Raw genomic sequence first — 17491 nt, forward strand, 5'->3', positions numbered from 1 at the left:
CAGGGGAAAATGATCATCCACAGTCATGGCGCTTGTTTTACTATTTATACAAGTGGGTCAGTTTGTTATCGCCCCATCTGCTAAGAAGAGCATCAGCTGAAGGTAGGTGGACCTCTCTGGCCCACTACATCCCCAGAGTCATCCAGTTCCTGGATACTGAAGTCATGATAGACGGTCGGCTCTGGCCTCTGGTCATTGGGTGGATTGATTTCTTCTCTCAGTGCTCAATGAACAGATTTTACTCCGTGTTTTACACTGTTATCTACACACACACACGCACACACACACACACACGCAACTGCACATAGTCTCCACTCAAAGATTTTCATGCGGTGTGTTGTGTTTGAAGTCGTGTGCTGTTGCTCTTCTTTTTAAACAGACCCCTGTGGTGCTGTATGCATTGGGCCAGTCTCTCAGAAGCTTGTTAAGCTATCCATCCATCCATCCATCCATTATATATATATATATATCCATCTATCTATCCATCCATCTACTATCCATCCATCCATTATCCAAACCACTTATCTGTCAGGGTCACGGGGATGCTGGAGCCTGTCCCAGCAGTCATTGGGCGGCAGGCGGGGAGACACCCTGGAAAGGTTGCCAGGCCATCACAGGGCCGACACACTCACACACACACACACACCCACACACACACCTAGGCACAGTTTAGTACGGCCGATTCACCTGACCTACATGTCTTTGGACTGTGGGAGGAAACCGAAGCCCCCGGGGGAAACCCACGCAGACACGGGGAGAACGTGCAAACTCCACACAGAGGACGACCCGGGACGACCCCCAAGGTTGGACTACCCCGGGACTCGAACCCAGGACCTTCTTGCTGTGAGGCGACCACTGTGCCACTGTGCCGCCCCTTGTTAAGCTAACAAAGCCCAAAAAAAAAAAGCCTAGGTCAGTAGCTATGAGCTATAAGCTAGCTAGAACCTTGTCCAATCAGGCTGTCATCATAGCCGTGGTGCTGTGAAATCAGGATTTTTTTACAAAGTGGATTCTTCTGGTTGAACCAAGTAGACAAATGGAAAGCTGTCGGCTTTGTTATACACCGCCGTGTGCTCTGATGGCGGCCGGCGGAAAGGGGCTGGCCTCTGATAACCTTTGAACCCATGCATTGCTGTGCAGACAAAGCCATGCGTGGCTCAGTTTGTCAGGCACTGTGGAATTGGGGAACGAAGGCTTGACGGTTTGGTCCTTACTGCCTGTGCAGAAAATGAAGAAGGGATCGTGAGTTTGAGTCTGGCTATTTTTTTCATTCATGGCCTGCATTTTGTGATGTGTCGACTTTTATTGCCGGCTCCCCAGTTTGCTCTCTCTGTCTCTCTCTCTCAAACACACACTCTCGCTTTGTCTCTCTCTCTCTCTCTCTCCGTTTCTAATTCTCACCCCTCCGTCTCTGTCTTCCTCCAGGGACACGTCAGGCCAGGGGCGGTTCTGCACCATCTTTCGCTCCTATTCCCGTGGGGCTCAGGTGAGAAGTACACACACTCTGCTGAAGTGGACCAGAGGAACTTCAGGAATCAGGAACATTTATTTGTCCTTTCATTTCGTCCACCTGCGCACATGAGATGGAACCAAGTGTTGTTCCCCCCCAGCCCACAGCAGTGCAACACAAAGACAGAAACACACCCAAACTGCAAGAACACATATATCCACACTACAAAAAAACTACAAAAATACATATATCCAACATATATTCAAAAAAATTCACTGTCCAAGAGAGCGAATGCCAGCCAGGATGACTGTCGGAACTGCTGGTCTGCATGGGCTAGCAGTTAGCTTAGCCTGCCCCGCGTCCCATCAGACCGCCCTCGGTGTTTCCTCCTCGGGCGCAGCTCCAGTCAGGGCCGTGGTCCCTGGACCCACCGGACGCAGCAGACCAGGCTCCCCCAGCCGATCCAACACCAGCTCTCCCAGCCAGGCACCCTTGACACACCTCCCTGCACTCCACACGACGACACTAAAAACACAGTAAACGCTAGGCGAGGCCGCCGCCAGACCACCCTTGGTGTTATCGGTACCACCAGTCTGCGTGGGATAGCAATTAGCTTAGCCTGTCCCGCTTCCGCACCCTGTCCGCACCCTCGGTGTTTCCTCTTTGGGCGCAGCTCCAGGCAGGGCCCTGGTCCCTGGGTCCACCAGTTGCTAGGCCCGCTAGCAGTTAGCTGAGCCTGCCCTGCTTCCGCGTGCTGTCAGACCTTAAAACTTAACTCTGTACTGAGTAAACCTTCTTAGCCGTGACAGCTCCATATGAATCTGAACAGTAAATGTGCAACATGTGTTCAGTTGAGCTCCCAGACTGCTGTCAGGCCCAAGACACGTGTGGATATTTGTTCTAACTGCAACATGTGATGCACATTCGGTCTTGCAGAGCTGGGTAGGATACAGAGGGCAGATGACATAAAAGTTTATTCTTTATTCTCACTGGCAGACTACTAGCCACCCTGTCTGACCATGGAGCTGTTTAGCTGTTGTTTTGACACCCCCGCCCCCTGCTGAGCTTCTCCGTTTTCCTGCCAAACAGTCACAATGAACAGCACACGCGGTCAACGACCTGTTTGCATGAGCAGGTTTCCAGACATGTTCTGGAACGTCCCCTCACCCTAGTTTTGGTCTGTATCCCCGTCCCAACAATGGCCACGAGCACGCTCGTTGACCCTTACCCTAACCAGGGTACATTCACCCTCTGTGTATTTTTCGTAATATATATATATATACATACACACACACACACACACACACACACACATATATCTATATACACACACACACACAAACACACTATATATATATATATATATATATATATATATATATTCCGCTCCTCATTTGTCGAGCAGTCACAACACCATTGACGGTTTCGAAAAAAACGCTATATACATATATATTTGTCTATCTATATTGTATGTAGATTCTTTACATTTTATTTATGTATTTATTTGTTTTTATGTAAACTGCATTACATTGCATTTCTGTGCTTGAAAATGTATGGTTTGATTAAATTAATGTGACTGGGCATTGACTCTGTGTGTGTGTGTGTGTGTGTGTGTGTGTGTGTGTGTGTCTGTGTGTGTGTGTGTGTGTGTGTGTGTGTGTGTATTTTCTCTAGGGTATCCTACTGGTGTATGACATCACCAACCGGTGGTCATTTGACGGCATTGACCGGTGGATCAGAGAGATTGATGAGGTGATTTTGGGGTGGGGGGGCAGCTCCATGTTTTCCTCTCAGCCCAGTGAGAGTTTCACTGCAGGCAAAGATGTCAGAATGTAGATAATGGGCGTCCGGATAGCGTGGCGGTCTATTCCGTTGCCTACCAACACGGGGCTCGCCAGTTTGAATCCCCCGTGTTACCTCCGGCTTGGTTGGGCGTCCCTACAGACACAATTGGCCGTGTCTGCAGGTGGGAAGCAGGATGTGGGTATGTGTCCTGGTTGCTGCACCCAGATAGCAAAGAATCTTTGGCCCAAATATGGCCTGCGTCTGCAGTTATCTTACGGCCCACATTTGGCCTTGAATGATGGCGTTGACTCAGGGTGAGTGTGGCTGCCTCAACTCAGCCACAGGTCCACCTTATATGGCCCACATCTGGCCCACATAGTATATGCTGTAACCCAAGTCAAGCCCGGTTCGTTACATTTGGGCCATGTCTGGCCCACACAACAGTTGCCATTGCCGTAACTGAGCCGTAAGTACCAAAAATGCCCCAGATTAGGCCCAAATGTGTCTGCTATCTGGTCAGTTGGGGCACCTGTTCAGGGAGGAGGGGGAACTGGGAGGAATAGCGTGATCCTCCCACGCGCTACGTCCCCCTGGTGAAACTCCTCACTGTCAGGTGAAAAGAAGTGGCTGGCGACTCCACATGTATGGGAGGAGGCATGTGGTAGTCTGCAGCCCTCCCTGGATCAGCAGAGGGGGTGGAGCAGTGACTGGGACAGCTCGGGGGAGTGGGGTAATTGGCCGGGGTACAACTGGGGAGGAAAAGGGAGGGAAAAAAGAAAAACGAATCGGAGATAACGCCAGATCCTAAATGTCTGCTTTCATGGAAGTGTAGTTGAAGAACAGCTCTATGATTGCGGTCACGTGTAAATTCGGATCTTAAACTAATTTCTGTCTTTGATAAGGCAAAGACCAGTTTCTGTTCGTTCATTTCACCCAGGTAATTTTGTGTGTAATTAAGATATGTAATCTTTCATCTGTTCTGCTTTCTCATATTGTCTGTTGTTCTGGCACGGCCCCCGTCACTCAGCACACAGCAGTGTGTAACGCAGGGCAGGAGTGAAGTTAAATGTACGTTTATCTGCCCCTATGTGTTTGTAATCTGTATCCAGTGACGTGCCTCACTGTATCTGACAAACTGGAACCCTAGGAACTGAGACGACACCAGACTTTAGAACGACGGTAAACGGGACAATACCACTTCTCTGATTACCCAGTGCAGTCAAAGCCGTTCCCATCCATCAGGCAGGAAGTGCCGCTCCGCAACAGGGATTCCTCAGTCCTGGCTTATAGCCCAAGGCTGTCACAGTCATGTTCTCCTGCTTTTTTGTGTTATCCTAAACACATCCCTGAATGCTACCTTAAGGTGAAGTCACCCTCCAGGATGTCCGATCCAGGTCTCTCTCTCTCTCTGTCGCTCTCTCACGCTCTCTTTCTTTCTTTCTCTCAGTCACTCATTGTCTCTCATTCACTCGCACACAAACAAACACACTATGAGCGGCGTATGACTACTTCCTCACAGGAAACACTGGCCTTTGCTGTGGAGGACTGTTAGCCTGTAGCGCCAGGACAGACTGAGTGTTAGCAACACGGCTGTCTCTCGGAGCAGCTAGCTGCTAGCATCAGAGTAACTCTTAGCATTTACCCTTCAACCAGTTACCTCCCTATTCAAAGAGGGGAGACTCCCATTTACAAGTGGGGAAGATGGCTGGATAGCTGTAGTGTGGGTGGGTGTAATGGTGATGATGATGATGATGGGGGTGGGGTCTCCTGGCTCATACTCCTTCCTCTTGGCTTACAAGCAGAGAGGATGTCCTGTGTGTGTGTGTGTGTGTGTGTGTGTGTGTGCTGCCCTTCCTGCACCACTTCCACTGAGTTGTGCGATAGGTGTTAAAGACAAACACGGGAGGGAGATGGAAAGTATGAGGAGATGTACTTTATTATAGATGTAGTTATTGATCCCCGTGGGGAAATTCTTCCTCTGCATTTAACCCGTCCTAGCCGTGTAGCTAGGAGCAGTGGGCAGCTGCATTGCTCGGGGACCAACTCCAGTTCCTCTTACCATGCCTTGCTCAGGGGCACAGACAGGAGTTTTTTTTTTGGCCCTTTTTCTCCGCAGTTGTATCTGGCCAATTACCCCACTCCTTCGATTTGTCCCGGTCTCTGCTCCACCCCTTCTGCCGATCCGGGGAGGGCTGCAGACTACCACATGCCTCCTCCCATACATGTGGAGTCGCCAGCCGCTTCTTTTCACCTGACAGTGGGGAGTTTCACCAGGGGGACATAGCACGTGGGAGGATCACGCTATTCCCCCCAGTTCCCCCTCCCCCCTGAACAGACGCCCCAACCGACCAGAGGAAGCGCTAGTGCAGCGACCAGGACACATAACCCACATCCGGCTTCCCACCCGCAGACACGGCCAATTGTGTCTGTAGGGATGCCCGACCAAGCCAGAGGGAACACAGGGATTCGAACTGACGATCCCCGTGCTGGCAGGCAACGGAATAGACCGCCCGCCACACCACCCGGACGCCCCCTACAGACAGGAGTGTTAACCCTAATATGCATGTGTTTCTGACGGTGGGAGGAAACCCACGCAGATAGAGAACATGAATGAGATTAGGAAAGAAGGAGTGTAGATGGAAAAGAACAAACTTGGAAAACAGAAGACGTGGAGCCAGATGGTCTTGTTTCAGCCTGGTGATTTGTTGGATGGGTATGGTGTCTGGGAAACTGTCCATGTGTTGCTGCTGCCGAGATGAATTCCCAGCTCCCACTGTGCTGTGTAGTGCTTACTGACTTTATATGAAGTCTTTGTTAAAGATTCATGTGGATTACATCGTGGCATTAGGAAATCACAGCAATCAACAATACTGCTGTTACGCCCAACTTTACTACTACTGCTATTACCACAGCAAGTACTACGACCACGGCAATTACTGCTAATACTTTAACTAGGACTACGCTCTGTAAAAGAAGAAGAGAAGTTGTGATTGGATGAGAGCCTGGAGGCTGGTGTATGAGTCAGGGGAAGAAGACAGGGTGATGGAGCAAGACAGACAGGAAAAGTGGGTGGGGGGGGGCAGGGGGACGTGGTCTCACCTTTACCTTATATTTATTTAGTCACAACAGATGGGACTGTATCAGAGAGATGAGTCAGAGTCACAGGACCAAAATATGTTCTACCCCAGACCCGATGAATAAATTACAGCCCACTAGCCCATTACCCCCCCTCTCCCTCTCTCTCTCCTCCACCCCCCCTCCCTCTCTCTCTTTCGCTCCCACTCCCTCCCTCTCTCTCACTCCCCCCCCCCCATCTGTCTGTGTGTGTGTGTGTGTGTGTGTGTGTATCTGTCACACTGATTGAGATTGGCCTCAGACATGTCTCAGATTTTCCTTTTTAAGTCTGATGCCGTTTGATGTCCAAACCGAAAACATCAGAATGCTGTGAGATTGATGTTTTGCAGTGGTTAGCACTGTTGCCTCGCAGCAAGAAGGTCCTGGGTTCGAACCCCAGGCCGTCCCAGGTCCTTTCTGTGTGGAGTTTGCATGTTCTCCCTGTGTGTGCGTGGGTTTCCTCCCACCATCAAAAAGACATGCATGTTAATATTCCTGTCTGTGCCCGTTACCGAGGCATGGAAAGAAGAGCTGGGGTTGGTCCCCGGGAGCTGCACGGCGGCTGCCCACTACTCCTCGCTACACAGTTGCCCACTGCTTCCAGTGTGTGTTGGAATGGGTTAAATGCAGAGGATGAATTTCCCCACAGGGATTGATGTTCATCATATGTATGTGTCACTGCTTTTGAACCTGCCCCCCACTAACCTCCCCTTTTTTTCTCCCATCCAGCATGCTCCGGGCGTGCCTCGTATCCTGGTGGGGAACCGGCTGCATCTGGCCTTCAAACGGCAGGTGCCCACGGAACAGGCGCGGGCCTATGCCGAGAAGAACGGCATGACCTTCTTCGAGGTGAGCCCCCTGTGCAACTTCAACGTCATCGAGTCTTTCACTGAGCTGTCGCGCATCGTCCTGATGAGGCACGGCATGGAGAAGTTCTGGAGGCCCAACAGAGGTGGGTGGACTGTTGGAGACGTCTGTCTCCGTTTCTGTCTGTCTGTGTTTCGGTCAGTCTGTGTTTGCCGATCTTAGTCAATAGATTGGGTGTCTGCAGACTGTGAGAGGTCATAAAATATCTCAAATGATCAAGTTCAGGGTCTTAAACATGTTTTACCCTCAGTATTTTAGGTCCAAACGTCGGCTGTGGATTTTGATTGTAAATTTGGTTGATTGTCGTTTCAGGTGAGAGAGAAACCTGGTAAAGCAAATCTCCAATCTGATAGATGTGAAGTTTGTTAAGAGGTCATTCAAAAGGTCTTGGAAAAGCTTCGATCTGACTTGATTCAGGTTCCATTTCACTTCGTGTATCTCTGATCTGGACATTCTCCAGTTGCCCCCTTGTTTGCTCTCTCCATCTTTCCATTTTCACCAGTTTCATCTGTTTCTCTTCCCTCAACATTGTGTCATTGCATTGAAGACAGGGGAAAAAGATTTCACAGCAGTGAAGCAAAGATGAAATGAACAGGGGCATCTGGGTAACGCAGTGGTCTATTCCGTTGCCTACCAACACGGGGATCCCAGTTCGAATCCCTGTGTTACCTCCGGCTTGGTCGGGGGTCCCTACAGACACAATTGGCCATGTCTGTGGGTGGGAAGCCGGATGTGGATGTATGTCCTGGTCGCTGCACTAGCGTCTCCTCTGGTTGGTCAGGGCGCCTGTTCGGGGCTGGAACTGTGGGGGAATAGCGTGATTCTCCCACGCGCTACATCCCCCTGGCGAAACTCCTCACTGTCAGGTGAAAGGAAGCGGCTGGCGACGCCACATGTATGGGAGGAGGCATGTGGTAGTCTGCAGCCCTCCCCGGATCGGTAGAGGGGGTGGCGCAGCAACCGGGACAGCTCAGAAGAGTGGGGTAATTGGCCGGGTACAATTTGGGAGAAAAGGGGGGGGGATCAAAATTTTTTTTTAACTAGTTTAGATAATACAGCTCTAGTTTTTGATTTGGTCAGTTGACACTGTGATGGGTCTCTGCTATAACTCGGCATTCACACAGAGTGCACTGATGAAATCTAGTGGACTGTGGTTGTCTTCAGTTGGACGTCAACTTTCTAGACTCTGTCATTAATTCTCCCTCATTCCTCCATCATCATTCCATTCTTTAGCTGATATGTAATTAGAGGAAGGCAGATGGGGGTAGTGTCCTTGTGTGCCCACAGTAAATGTTGTGTGTGTGTGTGTGTGTGTGTGTGTGTGTTGGGGAGGGGAGGGGGGTGTTAGGCTTAGCAAGGCTCTTGCAGAGTATGCCAAAGCCAGCAGGATCTTTAGTCTGAGCTTCATTTGATGTGTTGACTGACTTAGTGTCTGCAGGGCAAGCTTTGCAGAACAGATTAGGTCTCAGCAGTTCTCTGGGAAGCGTTTCCTAAAGTCAGCCTCTCGACTCACAGAGAACCTCTGAAAGGCATCAACTGAGGTCATGAATCTGCAGAATTGGACTTTTTTTTTAATTGGATGATTGTTCTGTTGTTCATGAGTCCTGTGTTCTGAAAATCAAGATAAATTTAAACCTTCGATGTCACTGATAATTTTCCGAGATGATTGAGTCTTATGCTCAGTTGTCTTCCAGTGCCTCTACGTATTTCTGAAGCGTAATTTAGATTTCTATAAAATGAAGACAGTTAGACACAAATATAAAACAATGCAGGTAAATGTTTGAAAATGGACTGCTTTTGTAAAATAGCACTTTAAAGCAAAGGTGAAATTCTCTTTTAAGTGATTTGTCGGTTTAACGGTAAAGGTCAGTCCCCCTGACAGCCTCCTGGTATCAGGGGGTTGCGTGACTTCAGGTTTTTTTACAGTCACAGTTATGTGATGAAAGTCAACTCGACCTTGACTAAACGCTGATGACGTCATGAATAAAATCACGGGAGAAGGGACTCTTTTGCAACAAGTGACAGTCTCTATTAGCAAAACTTAATGCATATGTTGACAACAGACAGCTCGTACACATCATTTATATGTAACAGAAACAAGTAACAAGTAGAAACAAGAAACAAGTAGTACAGAAACAAGTAGTAGTAGTGGGTTTCCTCCGGGTGCTCCGGTTTCCTCCCGCAGTCCAAAGACGTGTAGGTCAGGTGAATCGGCCGTACTAAATTGTCCCTAGGTGTGAATTTGTCAGCCCTGTGATAGTCTGGCGTCCTGTCCAGGGTGTGTCCCCGCCTGCCGCCCAAAGACTGCTGGGATAGGCTCCAGCATCCCGCGACCCGAATTCAGATAAGTGGCTTGGATAATGGATGGAGGGATGGAAACAAGTAGAAACAACAGGTTTCAACTCAGCTGCAACAATGTATGCAACTTATATCTACAACTCCCATTTAAGTGTGGAAAAAGAAAAATGGAAATGTCAGGAGCACTGACCCTTGAGGTACCCAGAATGGACTTGCATGTGACCGTAGTACAGGTTTCATCTTTTGTGAAGTATTTCCACACACTCGATGTACCGCTACTGGTTTGCTGCAGTGACCCACCACCAGGCTCCTCACCTGTTGTTTTCTCTGAGGCGTCTATGTTGTTAATGTCAATAATCACGTGATCAGTGTCAACGTGAAGCTTAAAGCGTCATCACAGAGCGGTAAAGTCGACTAGTCTGTGCAACGCCGACCTAGTATCGTAATTACTTTTTGCTCAGTCGGTAAAAATGTCAGACATCTGATGAAGTAAATTCTTTCTAATATCTCAGGAAGGTATTCATAAAGACCGAGCCATTTACAGGACAGCCTCCACCAGCATAGTGATTCCACGTCTAATGCATTAAACACGCCAGTTATTCTGGACATATTGAGAGTAAGCTGTCAAACCCAAGTGCACTGTGTATACAATGTGGTCGCAAAGAAAACCATCGGCACTCATTAAGATATTACTGTACAAAAATTAATAAAAACACTGTTCTTAGCAAAGAAAATAGAAATGGTAACATCTTAAAAACAACATTTATCCTGAGGATTTACCCGACCAATTGACCTAAAGTCATAACGATAGATTGAGTGCATCAAATCCATTCTCACTCTAAATGGAGTTTGCTACATTTACAGAATGCTTACTGTCCCAAGTCCTCCTGTTGATGATCTGTTCTCTCTGTCCCTTCCCTTCACTCCTCCCTGCAGTCTTCAGCCTCCAGGACCTGTGCTGCCGGGCCATCGTGTCATGCACGCCGGTCCATCTCATCGACAAACTGCCCCTGCCTGTGGCCATCAAGTCCCACCTCAAGTCCTTCTCCATGGCCAATGGCATGAATGCTGTCATGATGCACGGACGCTCCTACTCGCTGGCCAACCCGGCTGGCGGTTCCAAGGGCAACAGTTTGAAGCGTTCCAAGTCCATCCGCCCGCCACAGAGCCCCCCCCAGAACTGCACTCGCAATAACTGCAAAATTTCTTAAGGTCTGCTCTGGGCTGTGCATCATAGCCAGACAGAGGGGTTTCAGGGAGAGACACAGAGGGAGGGTTAGCTATCACCTGTGTTAACAGCAGAACCAAACGGATGGATAAAGGACCGATAGGAGAAAACGAGGGCAGCTATTAAAGAATGGAGTGTGACCTCCTACCAGGGGTAAATTTAAAGAATCCTCCTCCTCAGTTGTGGCAAGGGGCATGAGGAGCTGCAGTGGTTTCTTGGTCCCTTCTGCTCACCAGTTTTTCAGGAAAGACTGACTTCCTCTTAGAATCCATCAACAGACTTAATGCTCATGATCACCAACAATGGACACGAGAGGAAGAGATTCTCTCCTTCGTTTGCTCCCGTGTTCCTCCACTAATGTGATGACCTCAAGTTTGACTTGCTAAGTTTGTGTGGTAGACCTCCCAGCCAGATCAAATCTTTACTTCCTGTAGGTGTTTCATTCATCCCTTCTTATCTTATCCTTCTTTTTTCTCTTTCACTCTTTTATCTTGTCTCATTTGTTCATGGTCGTCAGTATTCTTTTTTCCCCCTTTACCCTTTCTTCAGTTTATATTCCTATTCGGATGACCAGTAAGCTCATATCCAGCAGTATTGGTGCTATGCACAATAGCGAGGCACTGTTACACGTTCATCCCTCTTGAAGACTGTCATTGATCAAACACTTAACGCTCACCTACTGACCTCAATGCTTGGTTTACATGAGAACAGTACTTTCCAACTGTGTGCTGTGGAAACGTGTGCGTATGGTGCGTGGCTGGGGTCAACTTGTTATGAACACTTGTGTTTTGAAAATTAATGTGTGTTTTCACACAAATCTCAGCAATCTAGAGTTGATGCTGAAGCAGTAGAAGCACTCTAGGATCCGCATGACCTTTTTTCTTTCTGTTTTGTTTATGAAGCTTTGCCAGGAAGCTGTGACTTCATTTTCTGTTTGGCAATAGTACTACTGGGAGTTGTAGTCAAGGGCAAGGGCAGTTTTCCTCTCATCTCATGTCAAGACACCAATTTTAGGGAGCAGTTTGGGTCTTTGTTGAAATTAACGTTTTTGTCAGTCCTTCCTCATCCTCCTCAGCTTCTTCTTGCTATCTCTCTCACTGTCACCATTAAGAGTTAGGGGTCTACAGTTAAAAGGATGTGCACCTTAGATTTCACTGGGCATGTGTCATGCCTTTTACATGAGGCAGAAACGGGGGTCGCTGCTCTGCGTTGTTGGGTCGTTGGCGACTAAACCGGCACCCCCACTTCAACCCTTGGGTTGTTGTGAGGAGGGTGTGTGGACACCCTGCAGCACTAAAAACAAAACCTGTCAAAGGGCGGATGAGTTCCTCTGTGAACCAACGGCCATCCATACCTGGACAGGAGATGGAGACCACCAGGTACTCCCCCTACTGAAACACAATGATGACTCAGCCGAGACTTGTTGAGGCATCAGCTGTGCTCCTACGACCTCCACAGGTTACAGAACTGATGATGATGATGATGATGAACAAACCACGGCGAATGCAATTGAATCTACTATAAACACACACGCACACACCTCTATCTGCTCCCCCATAGCTTTAGCTAATATATTTGCTAGCTTAACCCTCCTGTGCCAAATAATGAAACCAACCAACAGTCCATGCACACATAGTAGTTGCCAAACACGCTGGATTTCCACATTCATTAAAGTGTGTCTCTCTTCCGAGAGCTGATGATCTCCTAGATGTCTTTTTCCTAAATAGACTCTCCCTTCCATTGCACGTAATAATGCCGTTCCAACACATTTTGTGCGGCATTCGACATGGAGCGTGTCTGAAAACCCCTGGCATGACTCAGGGTTGTTTGAAAAGCGTTCCTGGAGGGAATGCAGACAATGAGTGCCAAAACAAGGTCAAATAGAGGGAATCGACCTCTCCCAGTTTGGCCTTTGACGCTGGTGTGGTGTAGAACAGGTTCTGTGTTTAAAAAAGGGACATTTCACATGTTGATAGTAAACGGCAGCCTGTATTTCTCAGTTCCCTCTGAGAGACCTGATCTGGGATCAATCCACCATGATTTGCCAGCAGTATATTCTTAGAGCCCAGACACACCAAACCGACTAGCAGCGACGAAGGATCACCTCACGTCGCCTGCCATCTGGTCCAAAAAGTAGCACTTGAACACATGGCAGAGACTACAGCCGACGGCCCTGATTCGCTAGCTTAGCACTGATGCGCTAAGCTGAATAGCCAATCAGAGGGAGCTCTCTCACCGACGGGCTCCACCGATTCAACATGCTGAATTGGCCGAAAAGCTGCCAACGGGTCCGACTAGTGCCGACGGTGCTGGACACAGTGCAAAAACTAGGGTCACAGACACTCAGTGACGGCCCGACATTAGCCGACCGTCGGCCTAGTGTGTCAGGGCCCTTAGAGATCAGAATCAAGAAACATATTTACCCGCTGCACTAATATCCAATATTTACTTTTCTCCTCATCCGGGAGGTCAAAGGTCAACTGCAGAATACATCCACTGGAGCTGGAAGGGATCCAATGTCGTGCTAAAGGGAACATTGTCAGGGTGTTTGATGTCAAGGAAAACTTTAACAGGGTTCTAAGAGGGTCGCCATGCTAAATGAATGCACTCAACGGGAGTTGGTAGTGAATTTTGTTTTTAGGAGAGCGGGCCCACGGCAGCTCCGCCTCCTCAGCATGCCTTCATCTCTGAACGCATCAGAACACCAACACGCCATCTGTTTACCTGAGGTTCTCCCGTGATGCCAGCCCCCCTGCTGACGGGATCTGTCCTCCCCTTCATCTCTCTCTCCCCTGTTCTCTCTCCCTCACCCTCATTCTGCTCTTTCTGCCCCTGTTCCCGTTTTCCCTCCCCCTGTCAGCTGCACTCCACCTCCACATGCTATCCCATGATTAATAGCTGCTGAATAATAGATGCTCTCTTCACAGATCTCTGGAGGGCTTTGTCGGCCCGCCTCGCCTCTCCTCTTTTTCATCTCCCACCCCTCCCTGCTCCCCTCCAGCATCAAGCAGGAAGCCTCTCCTCTTGATGTCCGTCCTCCCGAGCATCCGTCTGTCACTTGTCAGCTCACCGCTCCTCAGCTGGGTGCACATTCAGCAAGGCCTTCAACGCTAAACCACACCCAGGCATCCCCTGCTTGTGACAGTTTATTTTAGTTTGATTTTTATTTGGGGAAAAAAAAAGTTACGTTGAAAATGTATTCTTAGGTGGGGGTGTTCCTCCTCCTCCCTTTTGTGCTCCACCTCTTCATCATCTGTCCAGCCCTCAGTCGTGTTGTTTTGGCACCATTAAAACCAGGACTCGTCCTCTAGATGTAGTTATTGCAGTGTGAATGTGGGGTTCTCCCTTCACCTCTTTATCTCAGGGAGTTGTCTTTACTGCCAGGCTTGAAAATGTCTTGACTCACCCAATGAAGCCTCCTCCCTTTAGGCACACCCCCCCCCCTCTCTCCCATAGATCTGGAGACAGATTGCTGGGGTGTTTTTAGGCCGACCCTGAGGCTGTGATAAGACTAAAAGGCTCCTTGTGCACAGCAGGCCCGGGCTGGGCGGGGTTCCTTTCTCCTTTTCCCAGCGGTGTCCCTCCACATGCGATAAGCTAGTGCTTTAGCCGTGGCAGGAAAAGCTGACAACACCGAGCTAGTCAGCGAGGCCTGTATGTCCGCTTACTCAACATACGAATGAGTTTGGAGCGCGGGGGCCACGAATAAGACTTTCACCATGGTTGGGATTCTAACATTTTTAAGAAGTAACGAGTTCAAGAACAGTCTCTTTTTTTCCCCTTTGTTGGACAGCGACAGTGAAGTGGGTGAATAGAAATGGGAGAGAGAGGGGGGAGGAGGGGGGTATGACATGCAGCAAAGGTCGCCGGCTGTAACCGGACCAGCGACAGATGTGACCGTGTGGTATGCGCTGTAACCATTCAGCTACCATTTAATGCTCTGCCCAAAAGTAATTTGCTGCTTAGCATTTCTTCTTTCCGCTTTTTCTGCCCAGTTGTACCCGGCTAATTACCCCACTGTCCCCGAGTCGTCCCGGTCGCTGCTCCAACCCCCCCTCGCCGATCCGGGGAGGGCTGCAGACTACCACATGCTTTCTCCCGATACACGTGGAGTCGCCAGCCGCTTCTTTTCACCTGACAGTGAGGCGTTTCGCCAGGGGGGGCGTAGCGTGTGAGAGGATCACGCTATTCCCCCCAGTCCCCTCCCTCCCCTCCTGAACAGGCGCCCCGACCGACAGGAGGAGGCGCTAGCGCAGTGACCAGGAAACATACCCACATCCAGCTTCCCACCCGCACGGCCAGTTGTGTCTGTAGGGACGCCCGGCCAAGCCGGAGGTAACACGGGGATTCGAACCGGCGATCCCAATGTGGGTAGGCAGCGGAATAGACCGCCACGCTACGTGTGTGGTATACCCAGCCTCCCGAGTGTTGGTGATGCAGAGAAGATGAACCACGTCCTTTCAGCTGCAGCTCCTTTAGTTTGAACTAGTCACTTTGTGTTTAGGTTTTTGAGACCCCCCCCCCCCCAATGGTTACCTACACACACAAACGCACACATTGTGTGTTTCCTGCCAGGGAGGTCCTGCAGGACTCTGCTGTAATGGACGTGTTGAAAAAGGCGAAATGTTTTGAATTGGCCGATGGGAGGAAACATGAAGATCTCGTTGTTAATGAAGCTGTTCCCACACGTAGGCGTGTGTGTTCATACAAAGGAGGAGAGTGTGTTGTGAAGTGACGATGACGATTTGGGAGGAATGTTAACACTATTTTATTTTTCCCCCCGTCTGGTTGAAGCTGCTGAGTGACCTAAGCAACGGTTTCTGTGTGTGTGTGTGTGTGTGTGTGTGTGTGTGTGTGTGTGTGTGTGTGTGTTCCTCGTGCATCAAGCTGAACTTCCTTTGTCTAAGTTATTGATTGTACAGTTCTAAAGGTTACGGTATGAAGACTTTTTCACAATAAAACTGTCAGATATTAGACTGGAGCTGTCCTCCCTTTATTTTCTATACTGGCACGACTCTCTCAGTGGGACGCCGACTGCAGAAACATGACATTGCAGATGAGGCACCTCGGGCGATCTGTAACGGCATCTTGAGGAGCCATGCCGTTCTGTCTTCTTGAGGTAGGACTTTAATCTACTGGATTTCACAGACAAAGGCAACCAGGTTTAACTGTGTACCCAGACAGCGGTGTTGCATAAAATTCTGGGCCCTATACATAAGCAGTCTCTCTGTGGGCCCCTTCCCTCTTTTGTCCCTCCGCAGTAATCAGGAGACGCGGGACCTGCTGCTGCTCCACTCCCTGTGGCTGTTGCTGAAACTGAGGGCCAACGTTTCATGTGACGCTAGGTAATCATTTCATATGGCGTTGTAGCTATGATGACACTCTTGTCCACCCGCTCCACCCTGCCTGCACTCTCTGCTTCACCTCTCTTCTGCACTCCCCGTTATACTTCGGACAGTTGGCCCCAAGTATTTAAACTCATACGCCTTCATCGCCTCCACTCCTTGCATCCTCACCATTCCACTGTCCTTCCTCTCATTCACACATAGGTATCCCGTCCTGCTCCTACTGACTCTCATTCCTCTTCTCTCCAGTGCATACCTCCACCTCTCCAGGCTCTCCTCCACCTGCACCCTACTCTCACTACAGATCACAATGTCATCCGCAAACATCATCGTCCACCGAGACTCCTGCCTGATCTTGTCCGTTAACCTGTCCATCACCATTGCAAACAAGAAAGGGCTCAGAGCCGATCCTTGATGTAATCCCACCTCCACCTTGAACCCATCTGTCATTCATAACGTTAAAAAACTGATCAATAATACTCCGTTTTTGCAAAAACTGACAAGTTAACATTTCATTTTTCAAATGGACTACCGATACAGCTGCTCTTTGATTACGTCACTGGGCAATATGCTGTGCTTCCTGCCGACTGCCTGCAGAAAGATGCACTGGGTTTAGTATGGAGCAGAGTAGTTCCCATCGTGGATTCCTGATGTGCGGCTCCATCTACAGGCTATGCAACATGTTTCAAGTTTCAAGTTTTATTTGTCAAATGAACAACGATACAGTGGTGGCAGACATTGCTGGGAATGAAATGCTTCGGCATCAGACTAATCTAATCCTCTCATCCAAGAGGAAGCCTCTTGGACTGTTGTGTATTGTGTTTGAGTAAGGGGCAGGCACAACGAGATCTTCTCCCTGCTCCTTTTCCATCATGGAATATGTAAATTGAGTTGTGTTTGATCATGAACTGGTTTTCTTTCTTGGAGCTGTGCATTACCACGAGCGCAACAAATAATAATTAAAAGAAATATTGGAGAATTATCTACAAGCATAATTTTAGTCCCTGTACAACTCCATTGTGCAATTGCGGGTATGTGGTATTTAGAAATAAATCCTTGTTTTATAAAAATTGGCTTGAGAAAGGAATATGGTCTGTAATGCACTTAATGGAAAATACAGGAAACGTTATATCTTATGAGAATTTTTGTTCAAACTTTAATTTAAATGACGGGAAACAACATGATACTGTTATCAAAGCAATCCCACACTCTATAATAGTGATGTCTCATAGCTTGTATCAAGGTAATGTAGATCCGCACCTTCCTAAACTCTTGGTGAATGGACACGATCTCATCGGTCTAAAAATTGCCCAACACCACAAGCCAGAGCGTCTTTGTCAAAGAATTATGTCCATTTTCATCACACAGAAACTCAATTTTACAATATCTCTCCAAAGGTGAAGC

The 17491-nt window shown here is 48.7% G+C and overlaps 1 protein-coding gene across 1 annotated transcript in view; it reads left to right on the forward strand.

Annotated features, from left to right (window-relative positions):
• The window catches only part of rab40c (RAB40c, member RAS oncogene family), a 42818-nt gene extending 27107 nt beyond the window's left edge, over positions 1-15711 (forward strand). The window contains exons 4-7 of the mRNA XM_056287745.1: positions 1426-1486; positions 3125-3202; positions 7079-7301; positions 10451-15711. Coding sequence (XP_056143720.1) covers positions 1426-1486; positions 3125-3202; positions 7079-7301; positions 10451-10725 — 637 coding nt within the window. The 3' untranslated portion in view covers positions 10726-15711. The remainder of the gene's footprint in view (positions 1-1425; positions 1487-3124; positions 3203-7078; positions 7302-10450) is intronic.
• Positions 15712-17491: the final 1780 nt, after the last annotated feature.

This window comes from Lampris incognitus, chromosome 10, assembly GCF_029633865.1.
Source record: "Lampris incognitus isolate fLamInc1 chromosome 10, fLamInc1.hap2, whole genome shotgun sequence".
NCBI classification, from domain to species: domain Eukaryota; kingdom Metazoa; phylum Chordata; class Actinopteri; order Lampriformes; family Lampridae; genus Lampris; species Lampris incognitus.